The sequence below is a fragment of the Quercus lobata genome, chromosome 7 (genome assembly GCF_001633185.2).
Source record: "Quercus lobata isolate SW786 chromosome 7, ValleyOak3.0 Primary Assembly, whole genome shotgun sequence".
NCBI classification, from domain to species: Eukaryota; Viridiplantae; Streptophyta; class Magnoliopsida; order Fagales; family Fagaceae; genus Quercus; species Quercus lobata.
Window position 1 is genome coordinate 36,975,919 of NC_044910.1, and position 19,086 is coordinate 36,995,004.

At 32.7% G+C, this 19,086-nt stretch overlaps 3 protein-coding genes across 3 annotated transcripts; all 3 read left to right on the forward strand.

The window, feature by feature from the left end:
* Positions 1-1,036: 1,036 nt before the first annotated feature.
* Positions 1,037-1,953, forward strand: LOC115953268 (NDR1/HIN1-like protein 3). Its single transcript, XM_031070861.1, has one exon. It carries the CDS (start codon positions 1,160-1,162, stop codon positions 1,790-1,792), a length of 633 nt encoding a protein of 210 aa, XP_030926721.1. The 5' UTR covers positions 1,037-1,159; the 3' UTR covers positions 1,793-1,953.
* A 5,753-nt stretch (positions 1,954-7,706) lies between these two features.
* LOC115953285 (NDR1/HIN1-like protein 3) lies at positions 7,707-8,785 on the forward strand. Its single transcript, XM_031070884.1, has one exon. The coding sequence runs from the start codon at positions 7,871-7,873 to the stop codon at positions 8,561-8,563; it is 693 nt and encodes a 230-aa protein (XP_030926744.1). The 5' UTR covers positions 7,707-7,870; the 3' UTR covers positions 8,564-8,785.
* Positions 8,786-17,739: 8,954 nt separating this feature from the next.
* Positions 17,740-18,747, forward strand: LOC115953416 (NDR1/HIN1-like protein 10). The gene has a single exon (XM_031071053.1). The coding sequence runs from the start codon at positions 17,841-17,843 to the stop codon at positions 18,507-18,509; it is 669 nt and encodes a 222-aa protein (XP_030926913.1). The 5' UTR covers positions 17,740-17,840; the 3' UTR covers positions 18,510-18,747.
* Positions 18,748-19,086: the final 339 nt, after the last annotated feature.

The following is a 19,086-nucleotide window of genomic DNA, read 5'->3' on the forward strand; positions in this document are numbered from 1 at the left end:
TTTGATCTTATGTCTTTTTTTTTTTTTTTTTTTTTTTTTTTTTTTTTTTTTTTTTTTATAAATTCAAGAGGTACAATTGGCCTTTTGGGGAAGATGGTATTTGAACTATAAACTTATCCTTTTCAATTTGGGTTTCTTTGGGTTTTGGGAGAAGATCTAAAATTGAACCGTTAATGTCGAATTCTGGAGAAATAGACCTGTTGCCAACTATCGGAATAGTCAAATTAGGCGACGATCGACTTGGGTTAGATCGGAATTACCTGGAGGGTCAGGCCACTAATTGGGTTGGATAGCCTTACAAGTGACATTATCATCTACTAGCTACCACATGATACATTCCATATAAAAGATGTTTTCTTGTTATGCTTCAATATTATTGATATATTTACTTGAAATAATAGATCGATAGTAGTTATATGGAAAATTATTAAGTATTCATGGAGTATTAAGGGAATGATGTTCTCTTCTCACAAATTAATAATAAATCTCACCATAAATTTAATAAAGTAGAGTTCATTATTATTTTTAATTAAAAAAAAGCTAACGGATATCATAAGGGTATTAATTTAAAATTTTATTTATTTTTAATTGAAATGAGGGTGGAATCCATTGTTTTGAGTCCTGGGGAAATACCCATACTCATGTAATATTAATAATGAGTCATTACTCACTAGTTATTCATAACAAATTTTAAAAAATAGTTTTTTTTTGGGGACAAAAAACAAAAACAAAATCACAGCTGTAATAACAAATCAAGAATGGAAAACACGGAAAAAACGTAGGTGAAAATTAAATCATCCTATAATAAATGTGTTTATAGCCGAATGGAAGTCCAACGGCTTATAAATAAGAAATCACCAAGAACTTTCTCAATTCACACCAATAATCACACGTTGCATGAATAGAACTCTTCTCACAAATATCACCAAAAAATTAAAAAAAACCGTGTCAATTATTAATTAGCCCCTCACGCGGTCCCTTTAATTGTAATCCTCTCCTTCCCAAACTGAAATTTCAACTCTCTGCGCCTTTCACGTCCTCCTATATATATACACCACCCACTTCTCACTCTTTCTACATCACAATTAACAAAAAAAAAAAAATCCTCTCTTCTTAGCTCTCAAACCAAAAGTACAAACTTTCTTTGTGATTAAAAGCCATGGGAAGAAAAGATAGTTCTGGGTGTTGTTGCTGTTGTGAGTGGCTTTGTGGCTGCCTTTTCAGTTGCATCTTGAGCTGTATTTTCCAAATCCTCTGCACAATTCTTGTCATCGCTGCTCTCGCCGCCTTCATATTCTGGCTGATCCTTCGTCCCAACGAGGTCAAGTTTCATGTCACCGATGCCTCATTGACCCAGTTCAATTTCACCACCAACAACACCCTCCACTACAACTTGGCTCTCAACGTTTCGATCAGGAACCCCAACAAGCGAATCGGATTCTACTACGATACCTTCGAGGCCAACGCTAATTACCAAGGCAAGCGTTTCGATACCGAAACCTTGACACCCTTTTACCAGGGACACAAAAACACCACCGTTGTTAACGCGGTTTTTCAAGGACAGCAACTGGTTTTGTTGGGCACGGACGAGGTTTCCCAGTTCGATTCGGAGAAAACTGATGGGGTTTTTGGGATTAGCCTGAAGCTGAATCTTCGGATCAGACCGAAGTTGGGTTGGATCAAAGTTTGGACCTTTAAACCCAAAGTCAAGTGTGACTTAAACGTTCCTCTCAAATCTAATGGGACATCATCGACTGCTTTTGAGGCAACCAAGTGCAGCTACGATCTCTGATCGAATGTTGTTGCAGATCTTCTTTGATTTCTTATGGTTTATTCCTAATATTCTTTAATTTGTTTTTTGTTTCAAGCATTATTAGACTATGTCCTGGTTTTAGAGGACTTCTTTTATGTTTTTACTTTTGGTAAATATATATGAAATAGTTGTTCTTTTTAGTTTTTTCTGGCCTCTAAATGATGACTATCATGGATTGGTATTACTTGGATTGTTTGTTTTTGGATTGTTTTTGTTTTTGTTTTTGTTTTTTGTGATTATTTTGATTTTGAAGGAATCAGAGAAATGTTTGGCTTAGGCAATCAAATCGATACACGTGTACTAGTTGTTGTATTCGTGCGATTGAAGTGAAAGGATATGACCGTTGGGCAATGGCCCACTTGCTCCGTGCTCTGCACTGCACATCAGCACATGGCTACATTTGCGTGAGTGCGCCTCAAAGGCCCTCAACGTTAATAAAAAACTTGAAGAAATTAATGGGGGCGTTGAGAATCTTGAGTTGGGTCCCAGGTTTTTTGCAATTAGGTCGTAAGAATTATGGGTTCAATTCATTCAAATAGGAAAGTATTTTATGGTTGTATAAAAGGTTAAGAGTTCAACTTTTATTTACATTAAAAAATTAATTAATTTTTTCGTTCACTTTTGACGAGAACATCATAAATTAAAACTTTTTTAAAAAAAATATTGTAAACATTTTTATGAAACCAACATTATGGCAGTTAAAAAATTCTACCCTTATTATTTAAGTAGTAAAGGCTATGGAGTATATATATACTTTATTTAGGGTGCATATAAAAATTGCTGTCATAGTGTTATACTCCTGTTTGTATCTGTGCTCTTGTCATATTGCTGTCATCGTGTCGTACTCTTGTTTGTATATGTGCTCATGTCATTTGCTAGGGTGTCGTATAAAAATTTCTGTCATCATGTCATACTCGTGATTGTATCTGTTCTTGTGTCATTTGCTTCCTAGAGTATACAGATGATTTATTTTAATAACAAATGACAATTAAGATTTGTGTGATTCCTGAAAAAGATGAGGTTCCCACTTTATTTCACTTTCGAATTTGTCTTTTAACTTAGATTCGAAATCCTTTTGGAACACTAATGGCATGAAGTGCTTCTGGATGAAGTTACTTTTGTTGTGGAAAAACAGAAAGACATTCTAAGCTATTGGAAAAGCAAAATAAAATCTTGATTTCGTCGCAAAGAGAATGGATCAAATTAAAGTGACATTATTAATTAATTATACAAAGAAATAACTCGTCTTTATTCTAAAAATTGCCAATTTGTATATATTCAAATTAAAATTCATTATTCTGTTGACTTGAACAGCCGGGGCAATGGGTCGAATTCATATTTAAATAAGTCATGTTTGGGTCAAAGTGGCCCAATTATAACAGTCCATTTTTCTTGAACCCAGTTAACCATTTTTTTATTATGGAAGAATCCAGTTAACCCTTCATGGTCTAGGCTCACCCACCAGGCCACCATGACGCACATCGTTTTTTTTCCCCCTCTTAATTTATGTTATATCAGTTAATATTTTTTTTATTAATATATTGTGAATCATATCTTATTAATATGATAACATTTTTTTATATGTTTTTAACACATGATAGATGTCATCAATTGATAATGAACTTGTAACAAAAATGAGAGAGAGTCGTTTGGTGGTAATTGAATAATTCGTTGATGCATCCTTATATACTTTTCATCACTTTAATATTCACTTTTATATACAAATTTATGTTGATGATATTTTGCTCACAATGATAAAAATTCTCCAAGATAAATTTGCATTAAAAGATTTAGGCACATTAGATGCACTACAATATTTTTCGGTATTCATATAAGGGAAAAGTTAACGGACATCTTAAGGGCATTGGTTTATAAGTTATTTTTAGAAACATAATTAAAGTCAAAGTTGAGAGAAAATCTAATTTAATTCTAAATTGAATTCTAATTGTTGTCTAATTTTACGTCACATGTCCTATCTAAATTTTAAAAATTTTGTTCTAAGTGAATTAATTTTGTGCAAAAGACGAAAAGTCTAATATAAATAAATCATCAAAAACCCAATAAAAAAGAGAGTAAACTCGTATATATCCAAAAAAACTAAAATAAAAAATGAGAGAGAGAGAGAGAGAGAGAGAGAGAGAGAGAGATTCATCTATGACTATATATATATATATATATATAATTAAATTCAAAGTTGAGAGAAAATCCAATTATTGTCTAATTTTATGCCACGTATCTTTTCTCTTTTTTTTTTTTTTTTTTTTTTTAAATTTTTGTTCTAAGTGAGTTAATGTTGTGCAAAATACGAAGAGTCTAATATAAATAAACTATCAAAAACCCAATAAAAAAAAAAAAAAAAAAGAGAGTAAACTCATGTGTATATAAAAAAAACTAAAATAAAAAATTAAGAGAGAGAGTAAAACTCATATCTATAACTTAAAAAATATGTAACTCTTATACCATGTATATTTTGAACTCATATATATGTGTAATTGTAATTGTTTTTAATTATACCGTGCATATGCATGGATTATATGCTAGTTATATGTTTAAAGCCAAAACTGAGCGAAAATCTAATTACATTCTAAATTTGATTTCAATTATTGTTTAATTTTGCTTCATATTTCCTATCTAAGTTTTTTTGTTTTTTTTTTTCATTTTTGTTTTAAGTGAGTTAATGCTGTGTAAAAAATAAAAAGTCTAATATAAAGAAAACATCAAAAACCCAATAAACTAAAAAAAAGAAAAAGAAAAAAAAGTAAACTCATGTACTATCCAAAAAAAAAAAAAAAAAAACTATAAAAAAGAGAGAAAATCTTATACCAGGTATAATTTGAACCCATATATATGTAATTACAATTATTTTTAATTGTACCATATGGGCCAGCATGGTTATATGCTATTTCTTTCTTAATAGAAGACTTAAACAATGCCATTAAACAATCAAGCCCTTGAGTCCTTGACAGCTTCACTAAAATTACTTGATTTCTCGTGTGTTAAAGCATTAATTGAGGGAAAGACTAGCATTTTCTATATATATATGCAGTGGCGGAGCTAGGATTTCAGTTTAGGGGGGGCAAAATTAAATAACAAAATTGAAAGTAAAATTAATCTAAATATTATTAATCGATGTTAATAACAAAATAGATATAGAATTATATACTATTAATGCAATTGTCGTACAAAATCTAATATAATATAAACTCTAATTTATTTTTTCATACATAATTTAATTTGTTCAATTGGAAGACTAGTAAAATACACCTCAATATGAGTTTGTTTAGAATTTGAATCTAAATCATTATTATAATTTGGCTTCTCCATAATCTCAATTGATTATAAGTATATTGTGGGAACACTTCCCGCATTAAGCAGTTTTTGTCCGCTTTGGGGAGTCAGTCCCTCACGGTTTTGTTATGAAGGGGTGGGAGCTAAGGATTTTTGCCCTAAGGTGATTGACACCTAGGCTCACCCGAGTCCCACATCGCCTAAGTAACCCTCCCACTCATGGTTTATAAGCTTCTGGAGCGACCATGAGTGTACCACTACTCAGCACCCTTTTAATGTGGGAACACTTCCCGCATTAAGCAGTTTTTGTCCGCTTTGGGGAGCCAGTCCCTCACGGTTTTGTCACAAAGGGGTGGGAGCTAAGGATTTTTGCCCTAAGGTGATTGACACCTAGGCTCACCCGAGTTCCACATCGCCTAAGTAACCCTCCCACTCATGGTTTATAAGCTTGTGTTTAGTAGTGGTACACTCATGATCGCTCCAGAAGCTTATAAACCATGAGTGGGAGGGTTACTTAGGCGATGTGGAACTCGGGTGAGCCTAGGTGTCAATCACCTTAGGGCAAAAATCCTTAGCTCCCACCCCTTCGTGACAAAACCGTGAGGGACTGGCTCCCCAAAGCGGACAAAAACTGTTTAATGCGGGAAATGTTCCCACATATATATTTCATGTTATTAAAATAAATAAAACAAAAAAAAAAATCATAGTTAATAACAATCAAATTAAGAGATTATTCTAAATATATAGAATTTAAACATGTAATTTTATTCCTTAAAATAAATTGAAAAAATAAATCAATATAAAAGAATTATAAAGTTGTATTTTCATTTATGCAAAATTCAATATTTTTTACTCTATTCTTTAAGTAGTAAGTAGTTAAAATTGGTTCTATAGAAAAAATAAAGTGTTTCAAAATTGAAATTACGAAAAAGTTAAAGTAGAAGAGAAAAAGATTAGGGAACGCTAAGGTTTTAGTTTGATATACAAGCACCTAAATATATTTTTTTATTATGATTATGTGGGAATTCCTTATTTGAGGAACAAATTGCCCTAAAAAAAGCACCCCAAGAAAAAAAAATTTCAGTGCTTGAGAACATGTGACAAGGAAAAACAGTATGGGTGTTAAGTAGGACTCACAAAACTTTGTTTTGTTTGGAAAAAGACAAAATAATGTTAGGAAGAGTTGCACCTAATATTGCTTTCTTCTCTGGTCTCTAGGTGTGGAACGTTTGTATCAAGGTCAAAATACTTGATAACGTATTATTTAGGTTGCTACTCTAGATTTTTTTTTAGGAGGTCGGGGGGGCACTTGCCCCCTCTTGCCCCCCCCCCCCCCCTGTATATATATATATATATATATATATATATATATATATAAATAACATGGTTATATACTATTTCTTTCTTAACAGAAGACTTAAACAATGCCATTAAACAATCAAGCCCTTGAGTCCTTGACAGCTTCCACTAAAATCACGACTTCTCGTGTGTTGAAGCATTAATTGAGGGAATAGCGTTTTCTACTTCTTCTTTTTTTCTTTTTTTTCTTTTTCTCTTTTTTTTGACAAAGTTAATTTAGCGAGGGCCAATTCCTTGGAAATGCTCTAAAATCTAAATAATGACTAAGAAATTAGTTTCAACTAACGAAGTAGGGCGCACCAACCCTTGAACCTTTGCTAATTAAAAAAGTGAGCAAACGATCACCCAGTCCACCTAGCCAACAGAAGTGGAAAAAATCTAAGGCTTCTTTTGTGTGGGTCTTTTAATGCTGCAGTTTAACTCAAATTCACCCCCCCCCCCCCTTGTATTACAGCGAGAGAGGAGGTTCCACCCGGGTTCACATCAAAGAAAGATGAGATAGTTGTTGAACTCCATGAGTTCTCTAAGTAATTAAATAACTTTAACCTTATTCTAATGGGTAGATAAGTTTAATCAAACAATTGTTAAAATACTCAATTTATGTCCGTAATATTATTGTCTAATGGATAGATAAGTTTAATACACCATAAAATATGTATCATATTCTTACTTTATTACATGATTATCTTCAAGAGAAGAAATAGACAAACTCATCCTCTAAGTTTTACTAGATTCATTTCAGTGCTCTAACTTTATTTTCTTTTATTTTAATCTTTTAAGTGTCAAATTTATTCAATTAAGGTGTCTCCATGACTCCATCAAATTCGGCTAAATATTACGATTAATTATCCAAATTTTTAATCTTTTTCTAAAATTTTTTTAACAAAAACTAACTTGTAAAACTTAAAAAGTAGTGAAACTTAGAAATTAAGTTTTACATTGTATATAGCTGAAAAATATAATATTATCTTGGTGTGCAAAATCCTTTTATAGAACATATATATATATATATATATATATATATAGGAAAACATTGCGCGTATAAAAGCTATTTTCTATTTTTGCGGTGAAGTCATCCTCTGGACTTTTGTTAATTGGAGTAGGACATAGTACCTAAAGTCAAGTCAATAATGGCTTTGGAAAGTTCCAAGTTCACACAGCATCTACACACAAACACGCACATAAGATAAAGCTTCCAACCAAGCAACCGCGTTAACATAACACCTACCTCAGCCCGCACGCACCGTGGCTTACCAATTCAACAAATTACCAAGTTCCTTTCACATCTCTACAATCTTCTATATATAAATTCAAACCCCCCCTTATTTCTAGATCAATTACATTCGTATCTATCCACTTCTAGCTTTCCTTTTTTCCTTTATAAGTCACTCTAATCTCAGTTTAATATCCATGGCAGAAAAACAGGGTTTGAACGGTGCCTACTATGGCCCTTCAGTCCCACCGCCACGCAAAGCCTACCACCGCCCTGGCCGTGGCAGTGGCGGCGGTTGTGGCTGCTGCGGTTGCCTATTTGGCTGCCTTTGCAATTGCATTTTCAGCCTCATTTTCAAACTAGTTTTCACTGTCATCATCCTTGTGGGCATCGCCGCCCTCATCTTCTGGTTCCTTGTTCGCCCCAATAACCTTAAATTCTATGCCACTGGTGCTTCATTGACACAATTCAATCTCACCACGGACAACACACTTCAATACAACCTTGATCTCAATCTCACCGTTAGAAACCCCAACAAGAGGATGGGTATATATTACGATACCTTCCAAGTCAATGGTTATTATGAAGGCCAGAGATTTGATACACAGAATTTGACACCGTTTTACCAAGGCCACAAGAATACGAGTGAGTTGAGCACTGTGTTTGATGGACAACAATTGCTGGTGTTGGGGGCTAGTGAGGTTTCTAACTATAATTCTGAGAAGAGTAATGGGTACTACAGCATTGATGTGCAGCTCAATCTTAAGATTAGAGTCAAGGTGGGTTGGATCAAGGTTGGGCACTTCAAACCCAAGATCAATTGTGACTTATCAGTTCCTTCGAGTGCAGGAGGTACCTTTCAGACTACCAGGTGCAAATTGAAGCTCTGATGATCATCACAGCAGGGCTTGTTCATCTATGAACTTTGATTGGCTCTTTTGATTTTTAGTTTCTATTGTATAATCATATACTTTTTTTTTTTTTTTTTGGGTGGGGAGAGCATGTATTTTTTATTATTCCCTATGACATTATATTATGTTTTTGTCATTGAGTTCTATTTGTCACATTCGTTGGTATATAAATAAAATATTGCATTTGGTGCTTTTTTTCTACTCTATGATGCTTTTGTTGAATGAAACTAGCCTATTTTTCAAGTAGCAGGTGAACAAATCAATTAGAAGATTCTAAATTGATCAAATGAATACACCATTACACCTGCTCAACGTGTCAGAAAACAATTGCTTGTAAATTTAGACAATGAAAAGTCTTATGAATTAAGAAATATGGCTGCCTCATCAAAAAAAAAAAAAAAAATATATGGCTGCACTTTTAATTTTAATGAACGGAATCAAAATTATTTTTATTTTTATTTTTTGAAAGGTAAGTAAACGGAATCAACTATGTAGCTCAACTTTAATTATTATTATTGTTATTGTTATTGTTGTTGGGTCAAGAAGCCCAGTTCATGTCTGTAAGACCTTTAACTTGATGGCCCCTGAACTGTACGAAACCTGCCCAAAACTGTTCTCAACATGCATATCTTTGAGGTCTGAAGAGGTATTATAACTTTATAGCCAGTTCTGGCTTTAGGCCTGATATATTGAATTATGGAGTGCTGAATTTGAATTCGTTGTTGACCAAAATAAAATGAGTATACATCTATAAGACCTTATACAGGGTTATTCCACATTATAAACTATGCCGTCATAATCTAAAGAAATGTTGTTCAAGGAGGTGCTTACTACTAGGTTAAGACACAAAATCCAAGAGCATGGGAGAAAGGTAGAGAAGGAATTTATTTTCCATTATTTATACAAAATGGGATGTTATGTCCCTTTTGTGACCGCACTCCCATATAATGTATGTCACATGGGAGTTAATCTCATTTAACAGGGCCATTTGATTTGTCTGAATATGCCCATTAATGGGCGACCTAGTTGGCGAAATTCTAATAACAACTTTTGGAGCACACTGACATATAATTAGGGGTGTGTTCGGTTCGGTTTCGGTCGGTTTGTATGGGTATGGCCAACCAAAACCGAATATTTCGGTTTGTGAAATTCTCAACCGAAACCGACCGAAATTGCTGGAAATCAATCGGTTTCGGTGTATTTCGGTTTCAGTCGGTTTCGGTCGGTTTTCGGTTTTCCAAAGAGAGGGTTATTGAGATTTTCAAAACCACACCATAAGCTCAAAACACAAACAAAACCAGCATTCCACTCCAAATCAGTATTTGCTACTACTTATCCAAGAATTAACAAACCCCAATTCAAATAAAGATTAAAAATAAATAAATAAAACACCACTTCAACACTGCTAACAGATACCCTTTTTTCCAAAACAGAAATTCTTGATGTTCTTATCTGTTCAGAAAGAATCAGAGAATATGGAGAGGAAACTTATCTGGGAAAATGAAAATTCTTCTAAGGCTTAAAACTTTCCGGCGAAAAAAAAAAAAACTCAGAGGCAAGAAACTGTAGAGAAAGTTTGTGGGAAAATGGGATGTGAGGAATGGAAGGAAAGTCCAACCAATGTTCGTTGGTTTGGCGTTCTGTAATGTACAAATGTGTAAGATTTTCACAGCTTGAAGAAAGAGATAGAAAAAATTGAGAGAAAAAGTTGGGGAAGGAGGCGCCTGAAGAAAAGAAAAGAAAAGGGAAAGATAAAATAGGGGTATTTTCGTATTTATGTCATGCTCTAGGGTTTTAAAAAATTAAATAGCAAAAAAGACACACAAGGCCCACGCGAAGGCTTGAACTTGGGATCAGCTAGCCAAACAACAAGGCGCATACCACTAAGCCACTGATCAGTTATGTACTAGTGTTACATGAATATGTATATATTCGGTCGGTTCGGTCGGTTTCGGTGTGAAAAAATCCAACACCGAAACCGAAACCGAAAATTTCGGTTTTTAAAAAATGAAACCGAAACCGAACCGAACCGAAACCAAACCGAAAATTTGGCAACAGTTCGGTCGGTTTCGGTCGGTTTGTTCGGTTCGTCGGTTTTTTGCACACCCCTACATATAATTTTAGAGAATTTTTGTTATGAAATGTAAAAAATTTAGCATTTAGCATCTTAAAAAGTTACTTTATTCATTTTAATATCTCACTTTATAATATACCCAATATCAAAGGTTCTATTATTTTACTACTTCATTTAAATATTCCTTTTTTATTATTCTTTCTTTATGTTTTCTTTATTCTTTCTTTATATTTTCAAATAACTACCATTCATACCATGTTTTCTGTACTCAGCAACTACCATTAAACAAATCTTTTTTTTTTTATTTTTTTTTTTTATTTTTTTTTTACAATCTTGCTACAGTGGGCTGCTAGAGATAGCAGCCCACTGTAGCTAGATTGCAAAATTAATAGGATTTAGAATTCTTGATGAAATATGTTTTTTACAAACTTGATGTTAAAATTTAGCAATTATATCATTTACAATTCTTAACGAGAATGCTCTTATTATGAAAGCATAAAACCTCGTAAATATATAGCCTTGGGTTTAAGTTATTCAGCTGAAGAATATCTAGGCAATGGTATTGTAACTGAGTTGACATCTTCCATAAATAAAGTACTTGGAAGTTTAAGAAAAAAAAGATTCGAGTTGCGGGGTTAACTATTTAAAATAAATTTATGAAAGCATAAAACCTCGTAAATATAGCCTTGGGTTTAAGTTATTTAGTTGAAGAATATCTAGGCAATGGTATTGTAACTGAGTTGACATCTTCCATAAATAAAGTGCTTGGAAGTTTAAGGAAAAAATGATTCGAGTTGCGGGGTTAACTATTTAAAATTAATTTATGAAAGCATAAAACCTCGTAAATATAGCCTTGGGTTTAAGTTATTCAGCTGAAGAATATCTAGGCAATGGTATTGTAACTGAGTTGACATCTTCCATAAATAAAGTGCTTGGAAGTTTAAGGAAAAAAGGATTCGAGTTGCGGGATTAACTATTTAAAATTAATTTATAATTATCACATCATTTTAATTGTTTCAACTATAAATGTAGATTGTATTCTACCAATAATTTCAAATTATGGGTTGTAAAGAATTATAAATCTTATGAGTAGGTGAGTTCTAGTTAACCTACTCATAAGATTTATAATCAAATTGTTTGAATCTTACTTACATTAAAACTAATCAGACTATACGTTCAAATTTATCATACCTATAAAAAAATAAATGGAATAGGCTTGACTAGAGGAATTTATAGTCAATTTTCCTTATGGCTAAGGAAAAAGGGTTGGTGTCCAATGGACCTCTTCCAAATCTCCCTCCCCTTGTCATGAGTTAGCGAGGTTAATGTCATCTTTTCCTTTTTTAAGTGGGATAGATTTGTAAGACCTTTAGAGTGATGGCCCCTGAACTGTATGAAACATATATGCCCAAAATTGTTCTCTACATGCATATCTCTCAAGGGTTATTATAACTTTATAGGCAGTTCCAGCTTTTAGCCTATATATTGAATTATGGAGTGTTGATTTTTTTTTTTTTTTTTCCGGAGAATCTGTAGTGTTAAATTTGAATGAGTTGTACTGATACCAAAATAAAATGAGTAATAGGACCTTATATAGAGTTATACTGATACCAAAATAAAATGAGTGATGTAGGGTTATTCCACGTTATAAACTATGCTGTCATAATCTAAAAAGTTGTTGTAATGGAGGTGCTTACTACTAGAGTAAGATCCATAAAACTCACAACCTAATTAAGAACCTTTGGAGTAAATCCAAGAGCATAGGAAAAATAAATTCCTTCTTTCCACCTTTCTCCCATGCTCTTGGATTTTCTCGAAGGATTTTTTTTTTTTTCATTATTTACACAGATGGGATGTTACACCCCTTTTGCAACCAACTCTCATATATATAATGTATGTCACATTAGAGTTAATTTCAATTAATAACGCTAATTTGATTGGCCTAGATTTGCCTACTAATGGGCAACCCAGTTGGCTAAATTCTAATAATGACTTTTGGAGCATAGCTATATTCAGTTTTATTAGAGCATCTACATTGGTGGAGCTATAAATTTAGCTATTTGGCACCACAAAAAACTACTTTATCTATTTTATCTTCTTAATTTATAAAACACCCAACATCAATGGTTTTATTTTAGCTTTTAACACAATAAAATAATATAAATAACACGATAAAATAATATATCCACTATAATAAACAACCATCACAACCACTATTATAGTGGGTTTGGCCTTCTATTTTTCTTCTGATCTGAAAACACATAACACACAAATTTGCAAAAATAAAATTCAAAAAAATTCACAAAATTCCAATTTGCAAAACCCATAAAACTACCCAACATAATAAATCTAAAAACTAAAGAGAGCAGAGTCATTAGTTGAAAAATAGCATGCAAGGGAGATAGAGAAAAAGGAAAAAAGAAAAAGAAAAAAAGAAGACGAGAGTGTGCAAGGGAGAAAGATAGTTTGAGAGTGTAATAAAATACAATTTTTTGTTACAGTGCATAGTTATAGATGGTTGTGCACTGTAGAAAAAAGCTAAAAAATTTTAGCTATGGCACCACCATTGTAGCATTTTTAGTACTGGTGGTGCTAAAAATAACAATATGGCTTTTTAGCATCACCAATGCTAATGCTCTTATGAAAGCATACAACCTCTTAAATAGCCTCATTATATATAATTAGTGTATAATCCGTACATATGCACAGTACAATTAAAAACAACACAATTATACATATACGAATTCAAATTATACCTTGTTTAAGTTATAAACTTATAAATATATACATGCATGAGTTTTACTCTTTCTTTCTTCTTTATTATTTTATTTTTTGGATACACATGAGTTTACTCATTTTTATAGGTTATTTTATTTTATTTTATTTTATGGTTTATTTATATTAAACTCTTTGTCTTTTGCTTAACATTAACTGATCTAGAAATTTTAAATATATATAAGACACATGACGCAAAATTAGACAACAATTAAAATCTAATTTAAAAAAAAAAACTTAAAAAACACTCTCTGAATCCAATACAATTGTTGTCTAACTTTTATTCATCAATATCACACTTTTAGATTTTTGTTTTTATTTTCTATTGATATCACACCCTAACGTTACATTGTATTTTTTAAAAAAAAAATAAATAAATATATACACACGTTTATATATAAAGACCTTTTATCCAATACTTATATGTAACTTTTGCGCATGGATCATAATTTTGAGACTAAATGTTGTTGTTGATGTATAATTTGTATGTGTAGCCTTAAAAATAATTGAGGTTAATTTATTGCAAATTTTTTTTTTGAGGGAAAAATTATTGCATAACTTTTTTTATTTTTTTTGAAACAATTGCATAACTTAAATAAGCAATGTATCAAATTCGGATTGTTATTTTCTTTTTTTCAACTATTCTATGATGTATAAAACTTGTTTTAAGTGTGTGTATATATATATATATATATATGTTTTTAAAAAATTCAACTATTAAAATTTTAAATAATTCTAAAGCATTTTTTATTTTTTTTTTTTAAATTTACAGTTTTTTTTTTCTTGCTCCTAAGAAATCAAATGACCTATTTAAATTTCTTATATTTAAAGTAATTTTTTAAGTTCATCAGTTAGTGACTATATACTCGAGAACGAAGTTAAACCTGAGTACACTAATTATCATTTATATATATATATATATATATATATATATAAAGAAGGTAATATTTACAGCATATCTTGTATAAGTCAATTAATTTTCTGTTAATTATTTTTAAATATATTAATTATAATTTATCAATTTAATTTACTTTCAACCATTGATTATATAATTTAGGCCCCTTTAAACTAAAATTTTGGCTTACCACTGCTTTTCATCATTTGAAAGCAATAGTAAATTAGTATACTAGTATTTTTGAGAAAAAGTATATTAGAAGATTGAAAGGAAAAATATCCTAGACTACAAAAACGACTCTCTCAAAGAAATAAAAAAGACTCCAATAACGAAAGAGTACTAGTGGAAGATGAAAAGCTCCATACACAAAAACGAAAGAGTAATAAGGGACACGGTTTGTGTCCAGTGAAAATTTTCACTGAACACATTGGATGACAGACACGTGTCCAGTGAAAACTAACACTAGACACAAGCCACATATTCATTGAATTTTTATTGATTAGAACAAGTTGAATGCGCGTTTTCCTAGAAAATGAAATCTCAGTAGACAAATATGTCCAGTAACACACGCAAGTCAAGGATTGAAATTATTCAATAACCCTTTTTTTTAATATAGGAAATTATCTAATAATAACCTATGAGTCATTATTAGTATTTATTATTTCGACATGATACCAAATCTCCAGTCCCCACACCAATAATAAAATAACATATTATAATTGTTTTTTATGATCATTTATCTCTATTGGTTTTTTTTTTTTTTTTGAGAATCCGACTTCAAATTTTATAAAACTAAAATCAGTCAAAATCGGCTAAAAGTACATCAGCAACTTATGGTGGAACATCCTCCATCCACACAAAAACACCATTAATAGATTTTGTGTGTTTTGCTAAAAAATGAGCCTAGCACTAATTTTCACAATTTTGCCACATAATGATTCGTACGTGAGTCTATGATTTTACGGCTCCAGGGACGGACCCAGGAAGGGGCCTAAGGGGGCCCGGGCCCCCCCTGGGTCCAAAAAAAAAAAATTTTTAGTAGGTAAAGTTTTTCAAAAAACAAAAAAATAAAGGACTTGGCCCCCCTTATCAAAATGACTTGGCCCCCCCTATCCCAGCCGGCCGGCCCAGTCAAGAGCCCATCAGCCCATGTAAGTCTAAAAAAAAAAAATGTAAAGAAGAAAAATTGAAAACCTAGCAAAAGGAACAAACGGAACAAGCGAAAACCGAAAACGAAGGAAAAAAAAAAGAAAAGAAAAGAGAGGCGAGACTCAGAGGTGAAACAGACACAGTGAAAAAAAAGCTCATGCCGCCGTTCACCGGTTCATGCCACCGCTCACGCCTCACGCCTCACGCCGCCACCACGCCTCATGCCTCACGCTGCCACCGGTTCCCATCGCATACCCAAACGGGAAATGGCCACACCAATGCCACCACCATCGCCATGCCCACGCGAGACCCATCTTGATTCTTGCCGCTGGTTGCTCGATCTGCCCAGCCCAGCTTCATTGTTCTAGCTCAACTCACAAGTATTTAATCTATCCTTTCCTAGTTTCTTTCAAAACCTAATATAATATTTGTGAATCTCAGAATCTAACAATCTGTGCTTGTGGACTTGTGGTGTTTATTGATGAGTGATGAACTGAGTTGTTGATTGTGAATTGAATCTGTGCTTTTTTTTCTTCTTTTTTTTGGCTTTGTGACTCTCTGTGACTCTGTGTTTATGATTCTGTAGAGATTAGAGAATATATTAGTGTAGTGTTTGACTATTTATTGACCGGTTGTTGGGCAATAATAGGGACTACTGAAAAAAGAAAAGAAAATGATTCTACTAATGTGTGGGGTACACAACAGTAAAACCAATTTTTGAAAAAGTTTATTGAAAATTGACCCAATAAAACTTTTTCAAAAATAGATTTGTTAAGGGCACACATTAACTAAACAAAAAAAAAGGGTAAAGTTAGGAAAAGTTTACACAGTGTCGATAGTGGGATTGGGTACGGAAAAGTTTTTGTTGCTACTGTAGAATAAAATCGTAATGTTAGTAGGGGGATTGGGTGAGTCCGTGAGTGTTAGAAATATGGAGACAAGACAAAGACAAAGAGATAAATAAAGGCAAAGACCAAAGACCAAAGACAAAAGACAAAAACAAATCATATAATATAGAAAATTGTCATACAAATTTAAGAAAATAACAGTGATTCACTTGCGCTTATTGTTAACTCGTAATGCTAAATTAGATAAATTTAAAAATTGAAAATAAGTGAGAAATACTAAATTTATAATTTTTTTTTGATAGGTAATAAGAATATTATTAAAACAAACTGCAAACAAAAGCAAGCCAATACAAGGTGTTCATGATGGTGAATACAAGGAAAAGCAACAAACATACAAACAGCAACAAAGAACAAGAAAAAACTTAAAGAGCAATACTTAGAGAAGAAATAAACTCGAATATAGTGGAGCAATCCGAAAAGCCCCAACACCTAGACCAATCAAATAAGGTCTTCTGGTTGTAAATTTATAATTAAATGCATCATGCATATTACCGTTTGTGAGATAATATATATGATTCTTATTTTATTTGTAGATCATGAAAAAACCAACTACAATGTTTGATTTTGTCAAAAGAAAGGATTCAAATTCTTCAGAAGTCAACATAGGATTGCCAATAACTAATCTTGCTATTCCAATTCCAGAAAATGTGGATGTTCCAATTCTAGAAAATATTCATTTCTCAATTCCGGAAAATGTCGATGTTTCAATCCCAAAAAATATTCATTCCCCAATTCCAGATGATTGTATCTTAATAGTGTTTCGTGTGTTTTGTTTTTGTTGGTAGATGATTGTATCTTAATATTTGTCTTGGTTGATAGTTTATTAATACTATATGGATACGTATTTGAAAAAAAAAATTTTTGCTTATCTTCGGCCCCCCCCAGCTTGAAATCCTGGGTTCGTCCCTGGGCTCATGAGTCATCATATGACAAAATTGCGACAAAGTTGTAAAAATTGATGTAATACTAAACTTACTCTTTATATATAATAACATCAATTCAATTTTTTTCTATATATAAAAAAAAAATAAAAAAAGAAGGAAACTTCGAGTGGGGTACAATAGCATGAGTTCTCAATAAATAAATATTTGGTTGCAAAGTTCTCAACATAGGTACTAAGTTCACACAGATCGAAATCCAACGAGGACTTTTACAAAGCAAACGCGTTATAAACCGACGTGAGTTCTCATGCAATTGCAGCCGTGCCGTATGTAAACACGTAGAAAACCTAATCCGCGGCTTTACCAAATACCACGAATAATCCTATTCCTTTCCTTTGTCAAATTCAATTCTCCACCGCAATCTTAATTCTCTCTATATATATATATCACACGCATTGTACCCTTACCTTCAATATCTCTATTCCTCTTCTAACTCTTCCATCATCTTCTATATCAAATACTAGCTAAACCCTAGTTTTCTCTTACTTTCTTGCTCTTATTTTTGTTCTCAAACATGGCAGAGAAACAAAACCAACCCTTGAATGGTGCCTACTATGGCCCCTCAGTCCCGCCACCACGCCAAGCCTATCACCGCCCTGGCCGTGGCAGAGGCTGCGGCTGCCTTGGCTGCCTTTTGAGACTCATAGTCTCATTGGTTGTCATCGTTGGCCTTGCTGTTCTCATCTTTTGGCTTATCTTCCGCCCCACCAAATTGAAATTCTACGCCACAGAAGCCTCGCTTACCCAATTCAATCTCACGTCCAGCAACACTCTCCAATACAACCTTGCCGTCACCATCACTGCCAGAAACCCCAACAAGAAGATCGGTGTCTACTACGATTCTATAGAGGTTAGGGCTTACTATGATGACCAGAGGTTTGGTACCAAGAGTTTGACACCGTTTTATCAAGGGCATAAGAGTACGGATATTTTGAACACTGAGTTTTCAGGGCAGCAATTGTTGGTTCTTGAGGCTGAGGAGCTTTCTGAGTTTAATTCCGAGAAGACTGCTGGGGTTTATAACATTGATGTGAAGCTTTATCTTCAGCTTAGGTTGAAGGTAGGAAAGTTGAAGACATGGAAGTTGAAGCCCAAGGTTGACTGCGAGTTGAGAGTTCCATTGAGTTCCAATGGAAATTCAGCCACTGGTTTTGAGAGTACCAAGTGCGACATTGATTATTGATAGGCACAGCTTCGACATGTTTGATTTTATATATTAGTTTTTTTGGTTCTTTTTTTATTAGGATTTCTTCATCCTTTTGTTTTCTCTATACATTATAGTATTAGGTTTGCGAGAGATGGACTTGGTTATTATCTTTCTATTTATTTATTTAGATGATTGGACTTTATTATGATATCTTCCTTGTTACTTTCGTTGTGTTTATAAATAAATAAGGCCACGACTATATATATAGCCGCTATTCTTGATTTTTTAACTTCTCAATTTGTTCAGTTCAGCAACCCAGGCCCAAAGAAGTTTAGAGAATTTTTTTTTTATTGATTTTATTATCTGATAAACTAATTATATTAGAAATAGTTATCCCATCTTGAAAAGAAAAGAAGAAGAAATAAAATGTGTCACTCCTTATAAATAGAGAGCAAAGGCTAAGCTTTGTCTAGTGATAGACTAGGTTGTTAGTGAATTTTAATTAGCATTGCCCGAGTACGTAGGCTTCAATAAGTCAACTTAATTGCGTTAATTTTTGTATATTGTAGTTCTTGTAATTTTATTGTTTAGGCAGGGAAGAGCAAAGATGTGT